This window comes from Bubalus kerabau, chromosome 11 (assembly GCF_029407905.1).
Source record: "Bubalus kerabau isolate K-KA32 ecotype Philippines breed swamp buffalo chromosome 11, PCC_UOA_SB_1v2, whole genome shotgun sequence".
In the NCBI taxonomy this organism is placed as follows: Eukaryota; Metazoa; Chordata; class Mammalia; order Artiodactyla; family Bovidae; genus Bubalus; species Bubalus kerabau.
In genome coordinates, this window is record NC_073634.1 from 9,631,360 (window position 1) to 9,655,123 (window position 23,764).

The window sequence follows — 23,764 nt, forward strand, 5'->3', positions numbered from 1 at the left end:
GCTCAGCCTTGACCTCGTTTCACTTTCACTCTTGGCCCCGGGGTCCAAGTTGGTGTGTCATAAGTATTTCCCTAGAACTTTTAGACCTTTCTACAGGGAAAACATTTGTTTTCTACAAATGCCTTCACTTGACATACATTTAAGAGGGAAGGATAAAGAAAAGAATTACACTGGGCATAATACAAGTGCTGTTTTGTAATCTGGCGGTTGTGTGGGGTTAGTCCTTGTGGGGGACACTTTTTGTACCACAGGCTCCTTTAACTCAGAGACTGTCAACACTGGTAATGTGATTATTAGGCCTTCTTCCTTTTTACTTCTCAGAGACACTGTTCCCTATATTTCACTTGAGGCTCAAAAGACCCTTTTTCTTTTTTAATCTAATTTTAATTTGTTTTAATTTTTAATTTCTTTTCCTGACTGCCATTTACTGTATACTTCACAGCTTTGGATTTCTCACTTACAGTAGTTTATTTCCATTTACTTGATCTTATTGTTTCACCTTTATCCTCGATACCAGAAAAAGAACCCCAAAGAAGAGTCAACCTGTTGATACTGTACAGTGGAGTTTAATTTAAATAACAGCACATGGTGGGTTTTTTTTTCCTCCCAAAGTTTGTTTTTTTTTTTTGGTGTGGATCATTTAAAAAAATTTTTTTTTTGAATTTGTTATGGTATTGCTTCTGTTACATTCTTTTTTTTTTTGGCCAAGAGGCATGTGGGATCTTTGTACCCTGCATTGGAAGGCAAAGTCTTAACCACTGGATCGCCAGGCAAGTCCCACCACACATGCCTTTTCCCAGGTTACTTAAGGGTACATTTGGTGGAGAAAATCGCTGCTTTGTTCTGTGTGTTATCTGGTAGCTCAGTAGTGAAGAATCCACCTGCCAGTGCAGGAGACGTAAGAGATGTGGCTTTGGTCCCTTGGGTCGGGAAGATCCCCTGGAGGAGGAAATGGCAATCGTCTCCAGTATTCTTGCCTGGGAAATCCCATGGACAGAGGAGCCTGGCGGGCTACAGTCCACGGGGTCGCAAACGAGTTGGACGTGACTCAGCGACCGAGCCTGCATGCACACGGCTTCTGTTAAAGTCAGTGAGCCAGTGGGGTATCTGTGAATGGACCCCGCTACTATCAGCACCGACCTAGTGAGAAAAGTTAGACTTTTGAGATGAAAGCACTGCTTTTAAGTGTCGATCTGGAAAGAGAGCTTCAAGATAATTAAAGCATAGTTGGAAAAGTACATATTTACTCAGGCATGCTTGGAAAAATTTAAGAAGGAGATGTCTTCATAATTTGAGAGCTTTGGAAATCACTTTTCATGCAGGTTTTCAATTTGTTAGATTTTGTTTTTAAAGGAAGAGTGATTTAAGAAAATAGGAGTGACATCAGTTTGAAAATACTTCAAAGGATTTTCATTATGTTTATCATCCTTAATGGAGTAACCTGAGCAGGCATGCTTCTTAGACGCTCTTGGGTTTTGTTGTTTGAAATCACAGGCATAAGGTTAATCCAGTGTGGATTGATGTTGCTGAGTTGGTGGCTGATGGTGTGTATGTTTAATTCTGGCCATTTTCTTTTAAAGTTCTATTGTAAAAGGCCAGCTTTTCACCTTAGTGATCTCTTAAGGTATTTGTTTACTAAGGGCCTTCTTTAACCTTTGATTACCCCGCAGCACACACCCCCCAATTAAGGGCCTGTCCTGACTGTAGTGGTTTGTACGGTTGGAGTTTAAATGTTGGCTCTTGATCCGGTTTACAGCTTCAAGTACTAGCACTCGATGTGGAAGAGGCATTGGTGACTGCACTGTTCTTTGCCGCGGCCATCAGCCTCCCGGCCAGGACTTGCTTAGTGAGTGAGTCAGGGAAATGTACCACGTGCCACATTATCCTGAGGATTTTTAAGACGTGTGTGGCTTATCTTACCTATAAGATTTGGACGAGAGGGGCTGTGTCTGATTCATTTTGTGTTCCCACGATGCTTCGTGAGTATTGCTCAAATGAAGGAATCAGCATTTGTAGTTCAGGTGTAAGTGTTCTGGAAACCCGCACCCATTCTTCATTGAACTTTTGGGCTTGAGATCTCTTGAGTTGAGTTCCAGAGCCACCTTTGTTGTTTAGACGCTCAGCTGTGTCCAACTCTTTGCAACCCCATGGACTGTAGCCCACCAGGCTCCTCTATCCATAGAATTCTCCAGGCAAGAGGACTAGAGCGGGTTGCCATTTCCTTCTGCAGGGGATCTTCCCAACCCAGGGATCCAACCTGCATCTCCTGCATTGGCAGGCAGATTCCTTATTGTTGAGCCACCGGGGAAGCCCTCTAGCCACCTTAAAGGACCTGGCAGAACATCCTTAGCCACAAAGGATGTGTTACTTTTTCTCTGAAACTTTCCCTTGTCTTCTCTGGAGACAGGAATTTGAACGCTGAGGCTGGCGTGAGGTGGACCCTTGACCTTGTCTGGACTCCATGGCTGTGTGGTGGGCAGGGTGTGCAGGTGCCCAGCTCTGCTGCTGCTGCAGCCTGTCTGACTGACTTGGAGGGGAATTGTTACATATCCACAAGCCTTCCTCTGTTGTGGTTCTTGAACTATGCTAGAGACTTTGTTGCTGTTCAGTCAGTAAGTTGTATCTGCCTCTTGGGGACCCCATAGACTGCAGCACTGCCAGTGCTGGAGACTGATTAAATTAACTTTAGTGAAATAAAGTGGAAAGCTCAGTTCCTCCCAGTTGAGGTGCTGGGTTGCAGCCTGGGGCCAGGGCCGCTGTGCTGAGATAGGGTACCTCCCCATCCCAGGGGCGCTGCAGGCCAGCGTTCTGCACGTTTGTAGGAGGAGTTGATTTGTACTCCACGCGGTGGCCCTGCTTTACTGACAGATGCACGTCTGGGGCCGGATGAGAAGTGGCCAGATGTGCACCAAGGGTCACACTGGTACTCAGGTTAGCCGAATGGTCTGTGTTAGGAAAGGCTGTGAGAGCAAGTCTGCTGCCTCAGTAGCACCTGTAATAGCAGGCAGAGTGCTGTCTGGTTAACGGTGGGAGTCAAATGTGGTCCTCGACCTGGAGCCTGCCACCCTGTCAGCATTGGACGTGTGACTTATGTTTTCTGAACCCGTTTCCTCTGTGGAGTAGGAGTGAAGGGCTTCCTGGGTTTGTCCTGAGAATTGTAGTAGGTAAAGGGACATGGAAGGATGATTGTCAGATACTCAGCACCGTGCAGAACAGAGTGAGCTTGAGCTACAGTGGCTTTTATATTCATGATAATAATCATGACATCTGTTAATTTTGTTGATGTTGCTTCCTCTTTCCCCAATGTATGCTTCTTTTTTCCCTCTTTTAAGTATTTCTCTCCTTTTTTTTTTTTTTTTTTTTTTTTTGCCCTATTTCTGTTCTCCTGTATTCATTTCTCTACTTTTCCTTCTGACTTAAGAGCCTTGGGTAACCCTGTCAGTGATACTCAGGGGTACAGAATTCGTCATTCCCGCGTTGCTGTGGTTCAGTGAAGAACAAGGAATAACTGATATCAAAATGAAACCCAGCTCTGACCTGTGGTTATGAGGATGCTGGTGTGTGTGGGCACAGGATGGTGTGGAAATAGTTGGCTGGTGGAGGCGGGGTCCCCCAGCTCCCGCTCTCGCATCTCGCTGTAAGTGGACAGCACATTGTCCTGGGCACCGTGGCCGTGCAGTCTGCTGACGATGCGAGTCCCCCAGTTCCCGCTCTCGCATCTCCCTGTAAGCGGACAGCACGCCGTCCTGGGCACTGTGACCGGGCAGTCTGCTGATGACGTGCCATCTTGACTTTTGCAGCAACAGAGGAGAGAGCGGGAAGCCAGAAGGCAGCAGGAACGTGAGCAGCGGAGGAGGGAACAGGAGGAGAAGAGGCGGCTGGAGGAGCTGGAGAGACGACGGAAGGAGGAGGAGGAGCGGAGGCGGGCGGAGGAGGAGAAGAGGAGAGTGGAGAGGGAGCAGGTCAGTCCTCGAGGGTGTTCTGGCCTGGACTTCGGGACTTTGTCGCTTGGCAGAGTTGGGGGATTGGGGGCAGAAGGCATGCATAATGCACATGCACACACACAGAAGTTTAGGACTTTAGAGGTTTGAGAATGCACAAACAGTTGGAACCATTCACTTTAGTAAATTGAATCTCTTGTCTTTACCAACAGGTTCATAAATCATTGCACTTTAGACACATCCCTCAAAACCAGCAGGGTGGTCTCCACTAGTATGATGCCTGAAAGATTGCTAAATGTGTCCTCTCAGGTTTGGCTTAAATGCTTTGAACCTCAAATATCTGGATAATAGAAAGTGAAATTTAAAACCAACCATGAGATATTTCCTATGAGAAATGTTTGAAGGATCCAATGACTAACTGATTATTTTAAGATATATTTGCACTTATTAATAATTCAGTGTGTACATATGTAACATTAGAACATTAGCCAAACAAATGCCATCGTGTTTTAGTGATATTTATAGCATGTTAATGTCAGATTCAGTTGTCTTTGGGAATCTGATTCCTGAACCACCCCTGCAAACAGAAACTCTGTGTTCTGTTGCCTATGTCGTCTGTGTGAATCCTGTCATTGCCTCCCTGGCTTGCGTGCCGTTGAGTCCATCAGTCTTTGTTACGAGCTTTGAATAAAGGAAAAAGGATATGAATGGGGACCAATTTAAATGATACCTGAAATTCATGCTTAAAATGCTTATAAACAATGGTATCATCATCCATATTTGATTATTCAGCTACTATCCTTGAGACTCATCCTTTGTCTTGGGTTTTCCTAGTGTTGGATCTACGTGACATTTTTTTGTTGCTGTTGGAATTCAAGTTATTCTCTTTCTTTCTTTACTGACTTTGTTGGCCAGTTGACTGTGGTGTGTTTAGGTTTCCTATTCTGACTTCTACTTGGGGACTACAAAGAAGAGAAAATAGACGCTTGAAAAAATTAAGTCACCGAGGGATAATTGTTGAAACTTGATTGGGAGAGGAGGGTGTGACTCCAATACTAACCTTCATTGTTCTGACAGAGTCACTGACTTTCATGTATAGCACATGTTCATCACCTCCTCTATTATAAAAATAGCATGAAAGGTCAGTTTTCTTCCAAAATATTCCCCGTGTCAGCTTGCTGTAGAAACGCATCATTTCTGTGTGAACGTCGGTGTTTGTATACCTGTGTCCTTGTCCAATTGTCCCTGTGACGTGAAGGCAAAAAAACAGCGATGTCCTGGCTGGAGCTTGAGGCTGTGGTTCAGTTCTGTTTGGTTTGAAGAAGTGGGGAGCCGGGAGTCAGGGTCCTCTCAGTCATTAGGGGCGGGGGGTGCAGTGGTGGGCACACGCCCCAGGGCAGGTCTTGGCCATCCTGGGGGCGTGGTGCAGGGGAGCTTCCGTGTCCAGGACTGGAGCCTGGATTAGAATCCAGGGGCCTTTAGCCCACTGGCCTGTGGATACACTTTACCCAGACTGAGTTTGGTTTGTAAAGAAAAGCTTTCTGAGGAAATTTATGCCATGATTTCTGCTCTCTAGTGTTCTCTCCACCTGTTCAGCACAGCTATATGGCTGCTTTTAAGGTGTACAATCCGTGGTAGACACTGTAAAGAAATAATCTGAATAATCTGAATTTCAAAATAAAATCTCTTCTCCCAGACCCCTCAATCTACTCCTTTATTAGAGTAGTGAGCTTTTCCCCTGTTGAAAGGGAGCATTTTATTTGTAAAATCTTTGTGCTTTTTGAAGTAATTTCATGTCTGTTTCATATATGAACCTCATAAAAAGTCCTGAGAGTTGGGAGAGAATATTCTTGGTGCTCATTTCCCTAAAGAGAAGACTGAGAAAGTGGGTGGTTGAGGCCTTGTTGGAAACTCGTCTGATTGTTGGTAGGTCAAGGTCTCCTGATTTCCCATCCCATCAAGCACGCAGCCATCTCCACAGTTGGGATTTTCCTCTTTACATCATATATTTTGGATGTGTTTACCTGGTTATTTTTGTTTGTGTTGTTATAGAGGTTTATCATTCTCTTCCCATTGAAAAGAAGTCACCCCTTCCCATAGACACACACAGACACACACACGGGTCAGCTTACCCCATAGAAACACACACACACACAAGTCAGCTTACCCCATAGACACACAGACACACAGGTCAGCTTACCCCATAGACACACACATACACACACAAGTCAGCTTACCCCATAGGCGCGCACGCGCGCGCACACACACACACACACACACGTCAGCTTACCCCATAGACACACACACACACACACGTCAGCTTACCCCATAGGCGCACACACCCATCACTATTCATCTGGGAGAAGCCTCCTGTGTCTGGTGTTCCCATGCCAGGACTTTCAGAATGTACTCGTTGTCTTTGTGCGTTAGAGAAAAGAACAAAGCATGGTTGTTTAATATTAAACAGCTTTTGGTTTGGGGTTTTAAAAATTAGCAATTCATTCTTGTTATAAATAATAATTATCAGACGTATATTAACGTGAACACTCTGGTCTCCTCATTAGACTCTCGGTTGCTCAGGGCTTACCTTCTGAAGAGGAACAGCCTGGTCCTTTCAGAGCTTCCGTTTGTGTACAGCAGCCGCGTGCAAACAGAAAAACTCAGCCATGCCTTTGTGGTTGTCATTGGCGTGCACGTCATTATTTATGAGACTCTCTAGGTCTCAGAGGCCAATTCGAAGTTCCTGGGGGGGATAGCCTTGGCAGTGGGCTTTTTCAGCCATTTGTGACTAAATGAGTCACCCCCAGACGGTGGGGGCGGACAGCTGTGGGCCCCGCACGCAGGGAGTCTTGACGCTTCCCTCGGGGATCCGCTGATCGTGGGTGCTCTCTGTGCGACAGGAATACATCCGACGGCAGCTGGAAGAGGAACAGCGTCACCTGGAACTGCTTCAGCAGCAGCTGCTCCAGGAGCAGGCCATGCTACTGGTAACGCCCCGCGCAGCCCCGCCCCGTGGCTAGGGCATCCCGAGCTGGGCAGGGCCCTGCTGACCCCCTGGGCCCCTGTGGCCAGTGCCACAGGGCTGGCCAGCTCTCACTGACATGTCCTCTGGGCTCCCACTGCTGTTGGGCACATCTAGAGGCGGCTTTTCATCCCTTCTTTCCCGTTGCTGAGTTCCCTGTTCTCATTCAGTAGATAGACAAGGTTTTGCACAGCACACCTGGCATTTGGTGAACAAGCTAGGATGCTGAGAGTGGAAGGTTCAAGGCTCATGCCTTAGGGACTTTTACCTAGACTCTTGCAAGTGTCTTTTGAAGCCACTGAAGCCAGCATCTCCAGGGGAGGGGTTTCTCTCTACCTGTCCAGTGACCTTATGCGTAGTGGCACGCGGTCAGATTTTCCTGCAGGTAATCCGCCATTCTGCATCCCAGCTGATTTGCTTTGTCATGAAGCCAGCGTCAGCGCACGCTGTCCTGGGGAGAAGTGGAACCGGGGTGAGGCGGCCGCCCCAGGGCCCTGGACTGAGTGTCCCCTCTCCCCTCAAGGAGTGCCGCTGGCGGGAGCTGGAGGAGCACCGGCAGGCAGAGCGGCTCCAGAGGCAGCTGCAGCAAGAACAAGCCTATCTCCTGTCTCTACAGCACGACCCCCGGAGGCCGCCCCCGCCGCCAGACAGGAGCAAGGCTGGCCTGCACGAGCCCAAGGCCCCGCACGAGCCCGCTGACCGGGCCCGCGAGGTACGGTGGGCGCCCCTCGTCCTGTGCCCTCCCCAGGGGGTGGTGGGCGGTCAGGGGCTGGGAGGGGCCCCTTCTCTGCTTGGTGTTGTCTCGAGAGGACCCAAGCGCCTCTTTGACAGTTCCCAGACCTAGACGGGAAGACAGGAGGTTGTGTGGCAGCATCCTTCTGTCCCTGTACACGGGGGGACAGTGGCCTGCTCAGCCGTTTTCCCAGAGCTGCTGAGTGAATGAAGCGTCCCTGGGCCTGACTCACTGGGTTTTCGGTGAAAAGGGTTTATTTTCTGAATTGGGGCATGTGGGCTCCCAGGGCCTCTGGCAGGGATGTGACAGAGCAAGACGGTTGCTAGAATATGAGCAGGATGGACTGGGTGGCCCGTAGGGTATGGATGCTGGCCCGTGGGGGGCATCCTCCAACCAGGCCCTCACGTGGCACCTTCTAGGAGCAAATGTCCTGCTTGTTCGGCAGTGCCTTGATTTTTGCTGGAATGAAACATGCTAGATTCCTGGTGATATTCAGTGGGTTTAGTTGGTTGCAAGAGATTAATTTCCTTTCTTGGCTTATCTTCACATGCACTCCTAGCATCCACCTGGTGGGGGGAGGTCTTAAAGGCTGCCTCTCTCAATTTTGATCTTTGTGAAGATTTCTTGAGTCCACCTCAGGTCGCTGTCCTGTGCTATCTGCCTCTGTCTCTTTTCTTGTGGTTGGAGAAAACAGAAGGCTTCTCCTTAGGGCCCTTCCACTTTCAGGCTGTCTCCAGCGTCTCTGCTTTTTTTTTTTTTCTTTCTGCTACTAACCCTGAGTTCTGTCTCCTGATTCTCTGACGCAGGTGGAAGATAGATTTAGGAAAACTAACCACAGCTCCCCCGAAGCCCAGTCTAAGCAGACGGGCCGAGTATTGGAACCTCCAGTGCCTTCCAGATCAGAGTCTTTTTCCAGTGGCAGCTCCGAGTCTGTGCACCCTGCCCTGCAGAGACCCGCCGAGCCACAGGTAGAGCGGCCCGTGGGCCGTGTGGGTCAAGGAGACGCTCACAGAGGCTCGGCGAGCTCCCAGCCTGCTCGAACGGCTCAGTTTGGTTTGTTTAGAAAGAGAAGACGTTAGCAGAGTGAGTTAAGACTAAGGAGAACCTGGCCTCAGCGGGTAGGGAAAGCCAAGGTTCTCTTTGTTGTTCTTACTAAGAACATCTAGATTCTGTGATTTCTTCTTTCTGCCTAACTTTTCGTCCTCACTGACTCAGATGTTCATAAAGCAGTGCCTCCTTACTGAATGCAAAGACTTTTCTGTTTAGGTTATAGAAAGTTACTGTTCTAAGTATGCAAAGGGAGACCTTGTCTCAACCTGGGGAGTTCTGTGAGTGGGAGGCCCTGAGATTCTTTTATTTTTTAAAATTTTTATGTAAACATACGTATTTTTGGAGCGGGAAGGGGGAAGGAGACTTTTATCAGACTCTCAAAAGGTTCAGCATCCAAAAAAAGTTTACGACCCAAGTAGGTTGGGTGTGGGTTTCCCTGATGTAGGTCAGGGTAGAGGTCACTGGGTCGGCCCTAGCATTCGGCCCTGCCCAGCTTTGGGTGGAGGGGACCTCCACGCTCTCTGGAGGATAAAGCAGACAGCAGAGATGACCCGGGTCGGTGATCTCAGAGATCCTTAAGACGCTGGTCCCCACTCATGCTGAAGATAGCTGGCCTTCAGGCATTTCGCTCCCTGCAGCCGTGCAGTCCAGAGTACTGGACACTTGAGTCCTTGAGGCTGCGTTTACCTGTCAGCTGCTGTTGGCCTGGGTTGGGGGACAGTGGAGGTAGCAGTGGTGTTCAGACAAACCCACATGAGGACTGGAGCATACTTTGCCGTAAATACCCTTGATCTGGAGCAGTTTTACAGGGAAAAGAAGACCTGGGGTGAAGCTCAGTGGGGTCAGTATTGGGAGGCTGGTGTTTATGAGACGAGCAGTGTCCTGATTCACAGAAACACTGACCCAGAAGCCAGCGGGCAGCTCCAGAAAGTGAGGAGTGGAAACAGAGAGGGTGTTAGAGGAGAGCAGGACGGAGGACGGGGAGGAGGACGGGGAGAACAGGTTTGCTGAAGGTTAAACGTCCCCTAAATGCACTCTTTGTCTGGCCACTACCAGTGCAGAGAAAAGGAGCTCCTGCATTGTGCAGACTACTTTTTATACTGATGACTAATTAACAAAGTGCCTGGAAATAGGCTCTATGTTCCCTTTTCTGTCTAAAGTGACTTTTAGCCAAAACCTGCACTTACGAAAACATGATTTGGGAGAAACCTTTTTTCACGTAGGACTTCATTTTAAAACCTATATTTTATTACACTTAACAGATGATGCTTTTAGTTACATGCTTTCCCCCTGAAAATCTTAAATATTTTGGAAGTCTGGGATTATACCAATAACGGAACTTACATGACTCTCACCTAGAAATCATGAACTTGGAACTATTTCTGGATCTTACACCTGGCAACGTTGAATCAATCCTGATTGAATATTTCCAGTTCTCATCAAATATGATGATGTAATAGCTAGAATTATACAAATTTTAATACTGGACCATTATTTTAAAACAAAAAGTGTAGTCTTAAGAAAATACAGATTGTTTCAGAGATGGCTTTTTCAGTTTAAAAGTGACCAGATGGTTTCAGTTGCCAAGGCACTGTCTTATTTCTTCCAGTGTCAAGTAGACGGAATACCTGCTCAGCGGTCCATTTAGGGAATTCCACTGCTGACTATTTCTAAAGAAATTGAAGTCCTTTTCTTTTTCTGACTAGTAGAAAGACATGTAAAGTTCTCAGGGGATTGGAGTGTTTTAAGTTGTGGGACAAAAAAGAAGGAAAATGGTTGGTGTATTTGACAATCTGGCTGTTTTTAAGTTAAACTCGTACAATCTATCAAAACACGCAGGGTTGGTCTTTGCACAGTAAGCATGTGACTCTGTTGTTACTTGCCCTGCCAGGCCGTGGGAGGATGGGCAGACAGGTGTGCACGCGTGGCAATGTCCATCCTGTGGTCTCCCCACTCTCTACCTGTCCAGCTGCTTTGACTCAGAAATGCATGCCGCACGTTGTCCATCAGACAAGAACGCTGTTTCTTTTTTTTGATCTTCACATTTACCACTCTCTGTAACGTTTGTCTGGGTACTAAGAGTTTTCCTTATAAATGTACATTTGTTCTTTTCTGCATATTATGTTGCCTAGACCACCTTGTGCGCCACCCCCACCAAAGCATAGCTGTTGTCCGCTTGGCTGACCTAGTCCTAAGCCGCCCCGTGTGGGTCCCCCACCGCCCTGGCGCTCTCTCTGGATTTGATATTTACCAGAAAAGCGTTTTCTGCAGAACGCATTGAATGTGTTGTGTTTTGTTTTCTCGGAAGGTACAGTGGTCCCACCTGGCATCTCTCAAGAACAATGTTTCCCCTGTCTCGAGATCCCATTCCTTCAGTGACCCTTCTCCTCCCAAATTTGCACACCACCATCTTCGCTCTCAGGACCCCTGCCCACCTTCCCGCAGTGAGGTGCTCAGTCAGAGTTCTGACTCTAAGGCGGAGGTGCCCGACCCAGCCCAGAAGGCTTGGTCTAGATCAGACAGTGACGAGGTGCCTCCAAGGGTAAGGAGCAGAAAGACAGACGTGTGCTGCTTTTTCCTTTTCCTTATTTCCTTATTTATTTTTTAATTAACTGATTTCAGTGAAGGGTGTGGTGAAGTCACCAGAATTAATGGGTGATGAAATGGCAGAGGAACTTCTCGCAGTGGGGAGAAAATTCCGTAGTGAGGTAGCCACATTCAGCCCTCAGCCAGTTAGCTCTTCATTGGTGTCTCTCACTCTGTACTGAAACACAAGATGCCAAAATAATTGAATAAGAGTACATCTACAAAGAGTATGCATCTAGAACAGACAGGATCAAAATATATTTTACCAGCTGTCTTATCAAGTTTATACAGAAGCTATAAATGACTCCGCACTGCTAAGTAATACCAAAACTTTCAGAAAAGATCTCATAAGGGAAAAAACGAACATAAATGTTTCCCAAAACAGGCTCTTTTTTTTTAAATTGAGGGATTTTGGGGTTTGTTTGGGTTTTTTTTTTTCCCCCCCAATTTTAACGTTTCTGAAATTTTGGGTTTGGTCATTAATGTTGAAATTCGACAAAAAGTCACATTTTAATTTTTTTTCCCCCTCCACTTGGAACTTGCTTCCTCTGAATATTTTCTTGCTTCCAACACCCTTTGTTTCTCGCCCATCCATTTGTAAGCCATTGTTTGGTTTCTTTGAGCTTATTTCCCTGATTCTCACAGTATCTCAGCAAAATGCTTTTGTACGTCCCCTGCCACCACGCTTCACGCCAGCACCATTCAGACGTGACGGGGCTTAGAAAGGCGGGCCTGGCGCCTCTGCCCATGTTTCCTCTTCCTGTTGCGTCACTGGAGGGCAGAGAGGCTCGGCGGGTGGGGGTAGGAGTGTGACAGAGGGTGGAGACCTAGGACGACCTTAGAGGGGGTTGGTAGGAAAGCCTCTGTTCTTCTCATGTTTTCAGTAGTTTAATTGCTGTATTTGGTACCCAAAGGTCCCTGTGAGAACAACGTCACGGTCCCCCGTCCTGTCCCGCCGGGATTCCCCACTGCAGGGCAGTGGGCAGCAGAGTAACCAAGCTGGTCAGAGAAACTCCACCAGGTGAGTGATGAGCGAAGCTCAGGACAGGCCTGCCACCCCATGTCCTGCGGTCTTTTTTTAATTGGAGGATGATTGCGTTACAATGTTGTGTTGGTTTCTGCCGTACAAAAATGTGAATCAGCTTTAAGTATACAGTTATCCCCTCCCTCTTGAGCCTTGCATAAAGTTTTTTGTGCTGTTAAACACGGAAGTTCTGGGGCAAAGAGGGGATCCTTTTATAAAGAAAATGCCATAAAATCCATTTATGTGAGTAATGTCAAATTGATCTGTGGGGGAAAGAGAAAAAATCTGACCATATATTGTGGCAGTTTTAAGATGAAAAATCCCTGCCTCTGGGAGTTTTAAGTGGGAAGGGTAGGTTTCTAAGGGCACTGTGACCTGAGAAGGTTTGTTATCCAAAGGATGTTAGGGGGCCCTGGGAGTGGCATATAAATTACACACGGGCCACGAGAGAAAGACAGAGGTTGACTTTGAGTTGGTGGTAAGCTTGTGGATTGACCACAATATGTTTTCAGGTTCTAGAGCTGTTGTATAGAGTAGCTGTTAGCCACGTGGGTGTTGGTAGCAGTTTAGTCACTAAGTCCTGTCCAACTCGTTGCGACCCCATGGACTGTAGCCCACCAGGCTCCTCTGTCCATGGGATTTTCCCAGGCAAGAATACTGGAGTGGGTTGCTTTTGCCACATGAGGCTGCTTAAATTTGAAGTTATTAAGATTACATAAAATTAAAACTTAATTTCCTGAGCTGCACTGGTCACATTTGAAGGGCTCTGTAACCTCATGTAGTTGGTGGCAACCGTGTTCTCCAGCTCAGCAACTCACAAGAGGTCGTGTGAAGCGCTTTATACCCTGATCATCAGTGAGTCTCCAGACTTGGTGTCTCGGGATAACTTGAGGCAGTGGAATGGGTGACAACCCAGGAGCTTCATGGAGAACTTTCTCAACTGTCCGCAGTCAGGGTGGGCTGCAGGGTCCTCCTGTGCCCGAGTCCACGTGTTAATTCTTTAACCTAGAAAGCCGGTGCTGTGGTGTGTCCACGGCAGGGGCGTGCCGCAGCCCATGTGCTGTCACGCTCCCAGTCCCGTCACCGGAAAAGGACTGTCAGTTCTTGACAGCAGCAGGTACTGGAAACAGTAGGGTTTTGTGTGTAATCACATGGGTGGACTTTTTCGTAATAAGAAACTGAGTTTATAGCTGAGACAAAATACTGACACTTGTAGATGGAGCAGTAGCATCTCCTCTTCACACCCGAAGAAGATGCGGCTCCACTGATGGTTAGGTGGGCTTTCCTGCTGGCTCAGTGATGAAGAAGCAGCCTGCCAGTGCAGCAGATAGGGGTTCGATCCTAGGTTGCAAAGATCCCCTGCTGCTACTGCTACTGCTGCTGCTAAGTCACTTCAGTCGTGTCCGACTCTGTGCGACCCCGGAGACGGCAGCCACCAGGCTCCCCCGTCCCTGGGATTCTCCAGGCAAGAACACTGGAGTGGGTTGCCATTTCCTTCTCCAATGCATGAAAGTGAAAAAATAAAGTGAAGTTGTTCAGTCGTGTCCGACTCTTCGCGACCCCATGGACTGCAGCCCACCAGGCCCCTCCGTCCATGGGATTTTCCAGGCAAGAACACTGGAGTGGGTTGCCATTTCCTTCTCCAATGCATGAAAGTGAAAAGGGAAAGTCAAGTCGCTCAGTTCTGTCCGACTCTTAGCGACCCCATGGACTGCAGCCCACCAGGCTCCTCCGTCCATGGGGATTTTCCAGGCAAGAGATAATGGCACCCCACTCCAGTATTTTTGCCTGGGAAATCTCATGGGCAGAGGAACGTGGCAGGCTGCAATCCAGGGGGTCGCAAAAAGAGTCAGACATGACTTAACAACTGAACAACAGCGGCAGAATGTCTTTCACGTTTTCGGTGTGTTCAGCTCTGAGGTAAAACCGATGGATAACACTGCTGTCTTCTGGTGACTTTCATGTTACATCTGTTTGTGGGCTGATGTTCTCATTACTGCTGCATCTCAGTGATGACACGGTGCTCATGTTTACGGTCTGACACTCTGTCTCGGGACAAAGCCTGAGTGGTTCTCTTGTCTTCTTCTCCAACAGTAGCATCGAGCCAAGGCTGCTCTGGGAGAGAGTGGAGAAGCTGGCGCCCAGGCCAGGCAGTGGCAGCTCCTCGGGGTCCAGCAACTCAGGGTCCCAGCCCGGCTCCCACCCAGGGTCTCAGAGTGGCTCCGGGGAGCGCTTCAGAGTGAGATGTAGGCTGCCTTTCCTTTCTTCTCCCTCTCCATGCTCACACACGGGGTGACCCTTGAACACCCAGGTTTAGGGACACTCCTCACCCCCACCCCCACCCAGCAGTTGAAAATCCTCTTCCGTAGTCAGCCCTCCATCCCCGTGGTTCCTTTGCATCCATAGCTACACCCCACAGATCCAACCACCTGGGGGTCCTGCAGTACTGAATTATTGACTTGTTGAAAAAACTCCACGCATGAGTGGACCTTCAGAATTCCACCCCATGTCAATTAAGAGTTGACTGTGTTTTGGAAATCCTTTTCAGTCATGGAAAAGACCTGGAGTTTTTCACAGCTGCATATTACCATACAGTGTTTCGGTGTAGGTTTGCTAGTGACACAAATAGCCATCATAATTTTAACAGGAAGAGTTAAGTTTTTAGAGTTGACACTTGTTGAATATCTTCTCACTTAATCCTTATAGCAACCCCCAGGAGATGGATATATATTGTGTCTCCATTGTATACGTTCAAATAACTGTACTTTAGTTCCCTGACTCGTCCAAGGTGTTTAGCTAAACGTCCAAACTGAGCTTTGAACCCACTCTTCTCAGCATAAATTCCATCAACGTTGTCATCAGTATTGGTTATCTTCACCTACTCTTAATAGTAGGTTAGCGGAAATTCCCTCTACTGTATCATTGATGTAATGTAACAAGTTGTGAACACGTATTAGTGCAGTATGACAGTCAGGGATTCTCAGGAAGGGTCAGAAACCCGGGGTTCGGACCTGTGTGTGGAGGGAGCCCTTGCCGTGAGCATGGCTGACAAGCGGGCAGGACCACCAGGAGGTGATCGTGGCCCGGTGGGCTGGGTGGCCTCGTGGGCCATGCTCGGATGTTCACGTGTCTCTGTCTTTCTCATCTCTGAACCTCACAGCATCATCCAAATCTGAAGGCTCGCCATCTCAGCGCCTTGAAAACGCAGCAAAAAAGCCTGAAGATAAAAAGGAAGTGTTTAGACCTCTCAAGCCTGCTGTAAGAATTGCACAAAATCCGTTTTACTCATTTCAGGCTCGAGCGAGAGCTTTCTTTGAAAGCCGTGTCGTTGCGAAGGCTGCAGGCCTCCCTGTGGGGCCTTGCAGATTTGAGGGGTTATAAGGAAAGCTGTAAACCTCAGACACAGTGTGCACTGCACCCCGCTGCCCGCCCAGTCGTTTAAAATGATACAAAAGAAAAGCTTTCTATCTCTTTGCTTGGCATCGACCTTTACATGTTCTTGGTGAGTGGGCATCTAAAACACTGGCTTTAAGAAGAGATGTTTTTCCCTCGCCTTCTTAAGCTCCCCAGGGTTTGCATCCTGCCCCTGGCCTGTGGGGCAGCGGTGTGGCTGTTCTGTCTCTCGTCCTTGATGTGGCAGCTGCCCTGTCACTGGGCACACTGGGGGTCTGAGGCTTCCAGGTTTTGCCTTTTGCTTGCACTGATTTCTGTGCCCCCTCCCCCTTCTCTCCTCTCTGCTCCCTGTGCTGTGCGTTCCTTCTCACCGATGGCTTCTCTGGCTCAACGGACCCCCGCCGACTGCAGGGTGAAGTGGTAAGCCCCGTCTAAACAGCTCAGCACCCGAGCGCATTCTAACTGCTGTTAAACTCGGCCTGTGTTCCACCTACATGCCTCTTCCTTCCTCAACTTGCTCTTTTCTCAAACTAAAAAGCCCTAAACTTTTGCTTCATCTTTCTTAACACCCCAAATTCGCCTTGTGTGCTTATTATTAAATACAGCTTTAAAAAAAAAACTCTAACAAAAAACTGCAGCTGTACTTATGAAGTTGCGAGCAGGAGGCCAGGCCAGTCCTTGCTTACTTGTCTAAGAGGCTCAGGCGCAAAGGAAAGAAGCAGGTTCTTAACTGGCGAGAAGAGACTCTGCCAGAAGGAAGTGGGGCCATGTAGTCTGCCTTCTAAGAAGAATTTTAAGTGGACAGGTACATATTTTGAGCTTCCATATGAAGATGTAGAATAGAGATAACAATCAAGCTCGAAAGTTGTATTTGGATAATTGATAATTGATTAACTCTAAAAAATCTTCACATCGAAGAGTAAAGGGGGCTGATGCGCTTGTGAGTAACGCCAGGCAGCTTTGTCTCCTGCGCCCACGGTCCTGTCGGTGGTAGGGAAGCCTGCCCAGCCACACACGCTAGGCACTTTCTCACCTAACACGTCAGGAACTTTGTTCAGGAACGTGGCAAGTGGTTGACAGTCTGTGAAGCCAGACGTGAGGCGTACACTATAATCACTTCACCGTCTTTCACTTTTCTGCAAGTTGGACATTTTTCGAACTAAAAGTTGGAGTTAAAAACCTCCGAAAATAAATTGTTTAAATCACCCCTCTTTAACTAGAATCTTCCTGCTTTTTGGAACATCTCCTTAAAAGAAGACTTTGCCACAGGGCCAAATATCTTGATAATAAACTACCAAGATCTATCTTGCACATGTTCGTTGATTTAGAATTTTCTGTCTAGCAGAGAGGAAGAAGCAATTGCTGTAGTTATGTCAGAATGCAGCATACATTTTTTTTTTTTCAATGTTTTTATTTTGGTAAGAGATATATATATATATATATATATACACACACACACACACACAATGTAGAATTTGAAACAAAAAAATAGAATTTGATAGTTAGAAAAATATTCTCAGCTCATCATAAACAGATGATTGCTTTTTATGGCCGTCAGGTTTAAACTGAGTACAGCATCTTGAACTTCTAAAAAAATCTTTTCTGTTTCTTCCAGCTTTTTGACTTTTCTTGGTCTTTCCTATCAAAAGCATTAAGGGCTCCACTCCACGACACCAGTAGACTCCCTACAAGACAGTTTTGCAAAAGCGAATGGCTGTTTGATGGATGGTTGGGACGAGGCGCTGGCCGCTGTGCTCTGCCCCTCCCGCCTCCCTGACCCTCCTCTGTGCCCTGCGCTAGGACCTGACGGCGCTGGCCAAAGAGCTGCGGGCCGTGGAGGACGTGCGGCCGCCGCACAAGGTGACGGACTACTCCTCCTCCAGCGAGGAGTCGGGGACGACGGACGAGGAGGACGACGACGCGGAGCAGGAAGGGGCCGAGGAGCCCACGTCTGGCCCGGAGGACACCAGAGCCGCGTCAGTCCCACTGAGCGTTAGGGAGGATGAGTGTCCCCGTGGGCTTCCCAGGGGGCTCGGTGGTAAAGAACCCGCCTGCCAGTGCAGGAGATGCGGCTTCGATCCCTGGGTCGGAAAGATCCTCGGAGAAGGAAATGGCGATCCACTCCAGTATTTTTGCCTGGAGAGTCCCATGGACAGAGGAGCCTGGTGGGCTACAGTGCATGGGGTCGCACAGAGTCAGACACGGCTGAGCATGCACTCACGAGTGTCCCCCCCCCGGGCCTTCTTTCCTGTTGGGACAAGGTGTCTAACCCTGTCCTCTGATCCTGTGAAATGGAGTGTGTCACTGTGGTGGAGCGAGCCTGTCTGTCTCCCCTTCTTTTGGTTGCTGTGTGTGTGCATGTCAGTGCCTCTCTCCAGGACTCCTGGTGTCTCATTTTCTCTCTTTAATTTGAGGCTGTGACAAAAGGGAAATTTCAGTTCATTTTCCTTGGGGAAACTTTATACCTGTAGCCTTAGGTCCCTGAGAAGGTAAAAAACGTAACCACTGTTTCTTTGGCTTGTGGGTCACGGCCCCTCACGTCTGGATTGTGTCTCAACAGATCATCTCTGAACTTGAGCAACGGTGAAACGGAGTCCGTGAAAACCATGGTTGTCCATGACGACGTGGAGAGTGAACCAGCCCTGACCCCGTCCAAAGAGGGCACGCTGATCGTCCGCCAGGTACCCATGTGCTCCGCGCGGTTAGAGGCCGAGCTGCTCCTGTGGTCATTAACCCACTTGCTCATCCACTCACTCATGCTGTTTCTGCATCGTCATCTGTTCTCACATTAACCAGGCCCGGAGGGCAGCGGGGCCAGGGTGTGGGAGGCAGGCGTGTGCCCCACACCCCCGGGGCGGCCGGCAGCATCCCACAATCCTGCCCTCTTTGCATGTTGTGTGGCAGCCCCCCTCCCAGCCCCATGCGAGCCCCGCAGTCTGTGTCTGAAGCAGGGCAGCCAGGAGGTATGCACAGAGCTCTCGGCTCCAAGAGGCCGTGGGGCTGAGGCGGGAGCGGCCGGGGCAGGCAGGAGCACCCAGGAGCCAAGAGCCTCCTGGAGCCAAAGGGGATAGGGGGGCGGTCTCTGCTCTGTGCTTGGGTGTTAGTCTCCTCCTATGTGGAATATTTAACGTGTGCCCCCTGAGATGTGCTCCTTCTGCCAAGTTTTATAACTGCCTATTCACTTCGTAGCTTAGAGGGAAGGAAAGTGATGCTCTTCTCGTTGAAGCAGAGCAGGGCTCCTGTCTAGAACTGCAGGCCTCTTCCTGAGTGTGTTTCATGCTCTGGCACCACATTTGGATGGAAAGTGGGACGTGGCCCAGGAAAGATGAGGGTTCAAAGAAGTGACAGTGCGCTTTCTAAGGCTTTAGAGAGAAAGAAAGGAGACAGAGCCAGTAGTTTTGGTAATAGCAGCTCCCGTGGCAGATAAACCAGCATGGCGTGGGTTCTGCCGTGGCTTCCGCTGGCTCAGCTGAGGCACTTGGCGAGGAGGCGGGAGCAGACCCAGCTGATGCCCTCCAGTCTTGCCTTGATGGCTCGGCAGAGCTTGCGGAGCCACCCAGCACCGCAGCAGGCAGGGTCAGCAGGGTCTTCGGCATTGTCAGCGGTGCTGAGCGAGACCAGTGTGCCTTTTTCTCTGCAGAGTGCAGTTGACCAAAAGCGCGCCAGCCATCATGAGAGCAATGGCTTTGCGGGTCGCATTCACCTCTTGCCAGATCTCTTACAGCAAAGCCATTCCTCCTCCACTTCCTCCACCTCCTCTTCCCCATCCTCCAGCCAGCCGACACCCACCATGTCCCCACAGACACCCCAGGACAAGCTCACTACTAATGAGGTATGTCTCGCACCACAGCTGGCTGCTCTCCCAGGGTTAGACCAGCACCGCTTAGGAGCTAGTTTGCAGAGACCTTCCCATGCCCTGCCCTCACCTCCCCTCCCCGCCCGCCTTCTGTCACCTCCCCTTCTCTCCCGCCCCCCACCCCCAGCCCCAGTAACATGTTCAGGTCTGTATACAGACCCCTTAACCCTAGAGTGATTGCCCTCCAGACTTGCCAGTTCACCATTTGCTTTTCCCTAGATAAGTAGTTGCATGGCTTTTCTGATCCAGTTCGTTTTTCAAAAAAAGTCTAAATAAAACGATTGTTGTGTTCTCAGATCCTTTATGTATTTGGCATGGAATTCTGGTAGTCTTTTGTGGAATCTGCCCTTTTCATTCTTTTTATCCAGTAAATAAAACACAGAAACATTTGGTTGAGCAGATTTGGCCTTATCAGGACAAATGTGTCGCTCTGTACAGGAAATTCCCTCAAAAAGGGCTGGATTTTTTTTTTTTTGGAGAGGTATTATTGGTTGGTTACTCTTATTTATTTTTGCCAACCTTGTTGAAAGGGTTTCTCTCCTTGAAATTTACAATCACTCATAGTTTAAGAGGCCAGATACTTGTGGGGGAAAACCTAGAAAATTAAGATGTTAAACAAGAAGGGCAGAGAACTGAGCGTGCTTTTAATTTCAGCTTTTGAATGGGAAATCCTGTGTGCTTATTGGAGGACATGGCTGTGGTCTCAGTCTGGGTGCTGGTGGGTGACTCTGTCTCCTGGGGGGACAGTCATGGCCCCGAGTGCAGTGGCAGCTCACCACGGGCCCATCCCTAGTCACACAACTGACCGGCTTCGTGGGGGGGTGTGTGGCTGAAATGCCTTTGTTGAAGGTTGCAGTGGCATGTGGCTTCAGCCGATCTTGTCAGCGTAAGCATTGAGCTGCCGGCCTGCCCACCTGCTCCTGTTTTCATTCTCTTATTAGAATAATCCTCTCCCCTTGAGGAGCCAGGGGAAATCAGCGGCTTCCAAGGCAGGCTCAGCATCAGACTGATTGCCACTGGGTGGATGGGCCCCAGCTGTAGACCCGGGGATCGGGGGTAGTGCTCAGGGGCAAAGCCTGCCAGGAGACAGCTGTGCCAGGTGGGAAGCAGGGAGCTCAGGAGGGGGTTGAGGGGGTTGGCTGCAAGACTTGTGATTTCAGCTGCCCCGGGGAGTGAAACGGTTACAGGACAAACACAGCGGTCAGACGTGTCTTTCCCTCCACTTATATACCCCCCCTACAATTACATTCCTTCTTACGTTTAAACTCGGCTCCATTTTGCTCTAATGTACAGTATGTACAATAACCCTTAACTCACTAAACTGGCAAGTTTATATTTGTTTGTTTTTAATTGTCATTACATTTCCACTTAACAATTTGTTTCACTTTCTTTGTGTTTTCTTTTTTTTTTTTGTCTTAAGCTACATTATTAACCAAAACACTCCTCTTCCTAAAAGAGCAAAAAATATGCCTTTGCACCTTTCACTAATGAGCCCCGCTGTTTGATATGGAGTTGATGATACACACCTCAAACAATGGTGGCCGAAGCTTCTGTAGTTTCTGGCAAGAGGCTCACTTTAAAATAAGCGATAGAAGACTTAAGATTTGCCTGTATTCCAACATACAGTCATTGGACTTTTGGGGGGCAGGAGAACAAACTCGAAAACGGATGAATTGAGATCAAGACATTTCAAACTTTCTTTAGGAGTTTTCATTATGATTATTTATTAAAAACCCGAGGAGGTCGTGAAGTATAGATGTTGCTGGTAGCTTGCGCGTTCTGTCTTACTGGAACGATGTTTCTGGAAAGAGGGGTTGCTGTCTTTGGCTCCTGGTTAAATAGCCTGTTTTGGGGGTGTGGGGTCCACACACACAGGTGCCTGCAGAGCATTTGGCGGGGGAAGAAGCAAGGGGACCGGTCTTCTGTATTGGGGAGCAGAGCAGTGCAGCAGTGGGTTGAAGTATTTTGTGTCTATTCTTTTACTGTCATTGTATTAATACGACTGAAATTTACATTGCAGACTCAGTCCGCTAGTAACACACTCCAGAAACACAAATCTTCCTCCTCCTTTACACCTTTTATAGACCCCAGATTACTACAGATTTCTCCATCTAGCGGGACAACAGTGACTTCTGTGGGTAAGTAATACAGCAGCAAGCAAGCAGCCACCGGCAGGGTACTTCTCACTGTTTGGTGTGGTGAGCACGCATAGTGGTGGTCGGCAGGCTCAGACCGCAGACCAGATGCACACCTCACTGGCACTGTCTTTTGCAATGAGCACCATAGTCTCTGTTTTTCACGTCCATTTCTTACGAGTTTCTCTTCCTCGGCAAAGAGTGGGTCTCAACATGAATCTTTCATGGACGCTTATTGGGTAAGGGAGCAGGCCCAGCCCTCACGGAGACAGAAGTAATTCCAGTGTCATATGTTTCAGTGGGGTTTTCCTGTGATGGAATGAGACCCGAGGCCATGAGGCAAGATCCTACGCGGAAGGGCTCAGTGGTCAATGTCAATCCCACTAACACTCGGCCCCAGAGCGACACGCCAGAGATTCGCAAATACAAGAAGAGGTTTAACTCTGAGATCCTGTGCGCTGCCTTGTGGGGTAGGTGTCTCTGGGCCACTCCAGCCCTTCTGCTTTTATTCTCAAGGGTGGACCGGTCATTTGGAGAAGTACAGCTTGGGATGTCGGGGGGGCTTGGGGAGTGTTGTTCGTGGGTGAGGTGGAAGACTCTTGACATCCCTTGCGCATGCTGTCCCATGGAATCCTGCAGGCATCCAGACCTGCCCTTGTTTCAGCCATCATGTACTGGACAGAGTGACTCATCTCCATCACTTCGTATAAAAAAGAAGGAAAAAGATGAGAAAGGCATTTGATTTGGCCCATATTTATAGGGAGAATGAAGAAATCTGTCAAATTGCTTTTCTTTAAATGTTTCAGTTTAACAGTCTTTCCTGACTCTTTGTGACTTAAGAAGACATCTAAGTGAAACTTTGGGGGGTTTTGTTTTTGTTGTGTTTTTGTTGTTGTTTTTGATGTGGACTTTTTTTTTTAATTCTTTAATTGGAGGAAAATTGCTTTATAATATTGTGTTGCTTTCTGCCATACAACAGTGAGAATCAGTCATAATTATACGTATGTCCCCTCTCTCTTGAACCTCCCTCGCCATCCCCCAATACCCACTACTCCCACCCAGTCCCACCTCTCTAGGTCATCATAGAGCACCAGGTTGGAGCTCCCTGTGCTGTACAGCAGCTTCTCACTAGCCATCTATTTCACACGTACCTGGTGAAAGTGTTAGTCGCTCAGTCGTGTCCGACTGTTTGTGACTCCATGGACCGTAGCCCCCCAGGCCCCTTTGTCCATGGGATTTCCCAGGCAAGAATACTGGAGTAAGTTGCCATTTCCTTCTCCAGGGGATCTTCCGAACCCAGGGATCGAACCCATGTCTCTTGTGGCTCCCGCGTTGTAGACAGATTCTTTACCCCCGAGCCACCAGGGGAAGCCAGAGCAGGTGTGGGGAAATGGGGAGGGAGATGGGACACGGCTGGAGAGAAGGGGCTGGGGTGTGCCTGATACATACTGCTCCTAAGAAAAGAGGGACCGAGGATCAAATGCAGCTGTTTGTTTCTTAAAGATGATGGAGCATGGTCTTTAAGAAAACCTGAAACTGAGTGATAGATGCCGGGTTGATCACAAACCGTTAGGAACAAAGGGGGCTGTGTATGGCTCGTTCTATAAGATTTCCCGAGCAAAGACAGATGTTGAAGGAAGCAGGTGGGGATCATGACACTGGACAAAGGTTTGTCTGTCTGGTTGTTTGATAGGATAGATAAGATGGAGAGTATGTGGTACCCAGAAGATGGTGGGCGTGGATGTTCTGGGGCTACTGAGGAAAACCCAGAAGTTGGAGGATCAGGAATGAAGCGAGCTTATTGCCCCCTTAGATCCTTTTTACATTAACGTGTAAATGAATATTCCATCCTCTCCCCTCCATGGTGATTTGTTGCAGTTTGGGTACTTTAAGCTCTGACCATCCTTAGCTTTGGAGAAAAAAATGGCAACCCACTCCAGTATTATTGCCTAGAGAATTTCATGGACAGAGGAGTCTGGCGGACTATTAGTCCATGGGGTCCCAAAGAGTCAGACATGACTGAG

At 48.4% G+C, this 23,764-nt stretch overlaps 1 protein-coding gene across 34 annotated transcripts in view; it reads left to right on the plus strand.

Moving 5' to 3' along the window:
- Positions 1-23,764, plus strand: part of MAP4K4 (mitogen-activated protein kinase kinase kinase kinase 4) — a 151,651-nt gene that overhangs the window by 112,619 nt on the left and 15,268 nt on the right. For 3 of the 34 annotated variants that reach the window (XM_055539463.1, XM_055539464.1, XM_055539467.1), the window contains 13 exons: positions 3,801-3,962; positions 6,842-6,928; positions 7,487-7,675; positions 8,503-8,664; positions 11,055-11,288; positions 12,247-12,353; positions 14,451-14,602; positions 15,517-15,614; positions 17,550-17,725; positions 18,310-18,430; positions 19,390-19,581; positions 21,626-21,743; positions 22,040-22,210. In XM_055539463.1, the coding sequence (XP_055395438.1) occupies positions 3,801-3,962; positions 6,842-6,928; positions 7,487-7,675; positions 8,503-8,664; positions 11,055-11,288; positions 12,247-12,353; positions 14,451-14,602; positions 15,517-15,614; positions 17,550-17,725; positions 18,310-18,430; positions 19,390-19,581; positions 21,626-21,743; positions 22,040-22,210 (1,969 nt within the window). The remainder of the gene's footprint in view (positions 1-3,800; positions 3,963-6,841; positions 6,929-7,486; positions 7,676-8,502; positions 8,665-11,054; positions 11,289-12,246; positions 12,354-14,450; positions 14,603-15,516; positions 15,615-17,549; positions 17,726-18,309; positions 18,431-19,389; positions 19,582-21,625; positions 21,744-22,039; positions 22,211-23,764) is intronic. The other 31 variants (XM_055539476.1, XM_055539468.1, XM_055539466.1 and 28 more) reach the window with 30 other exon arrangements.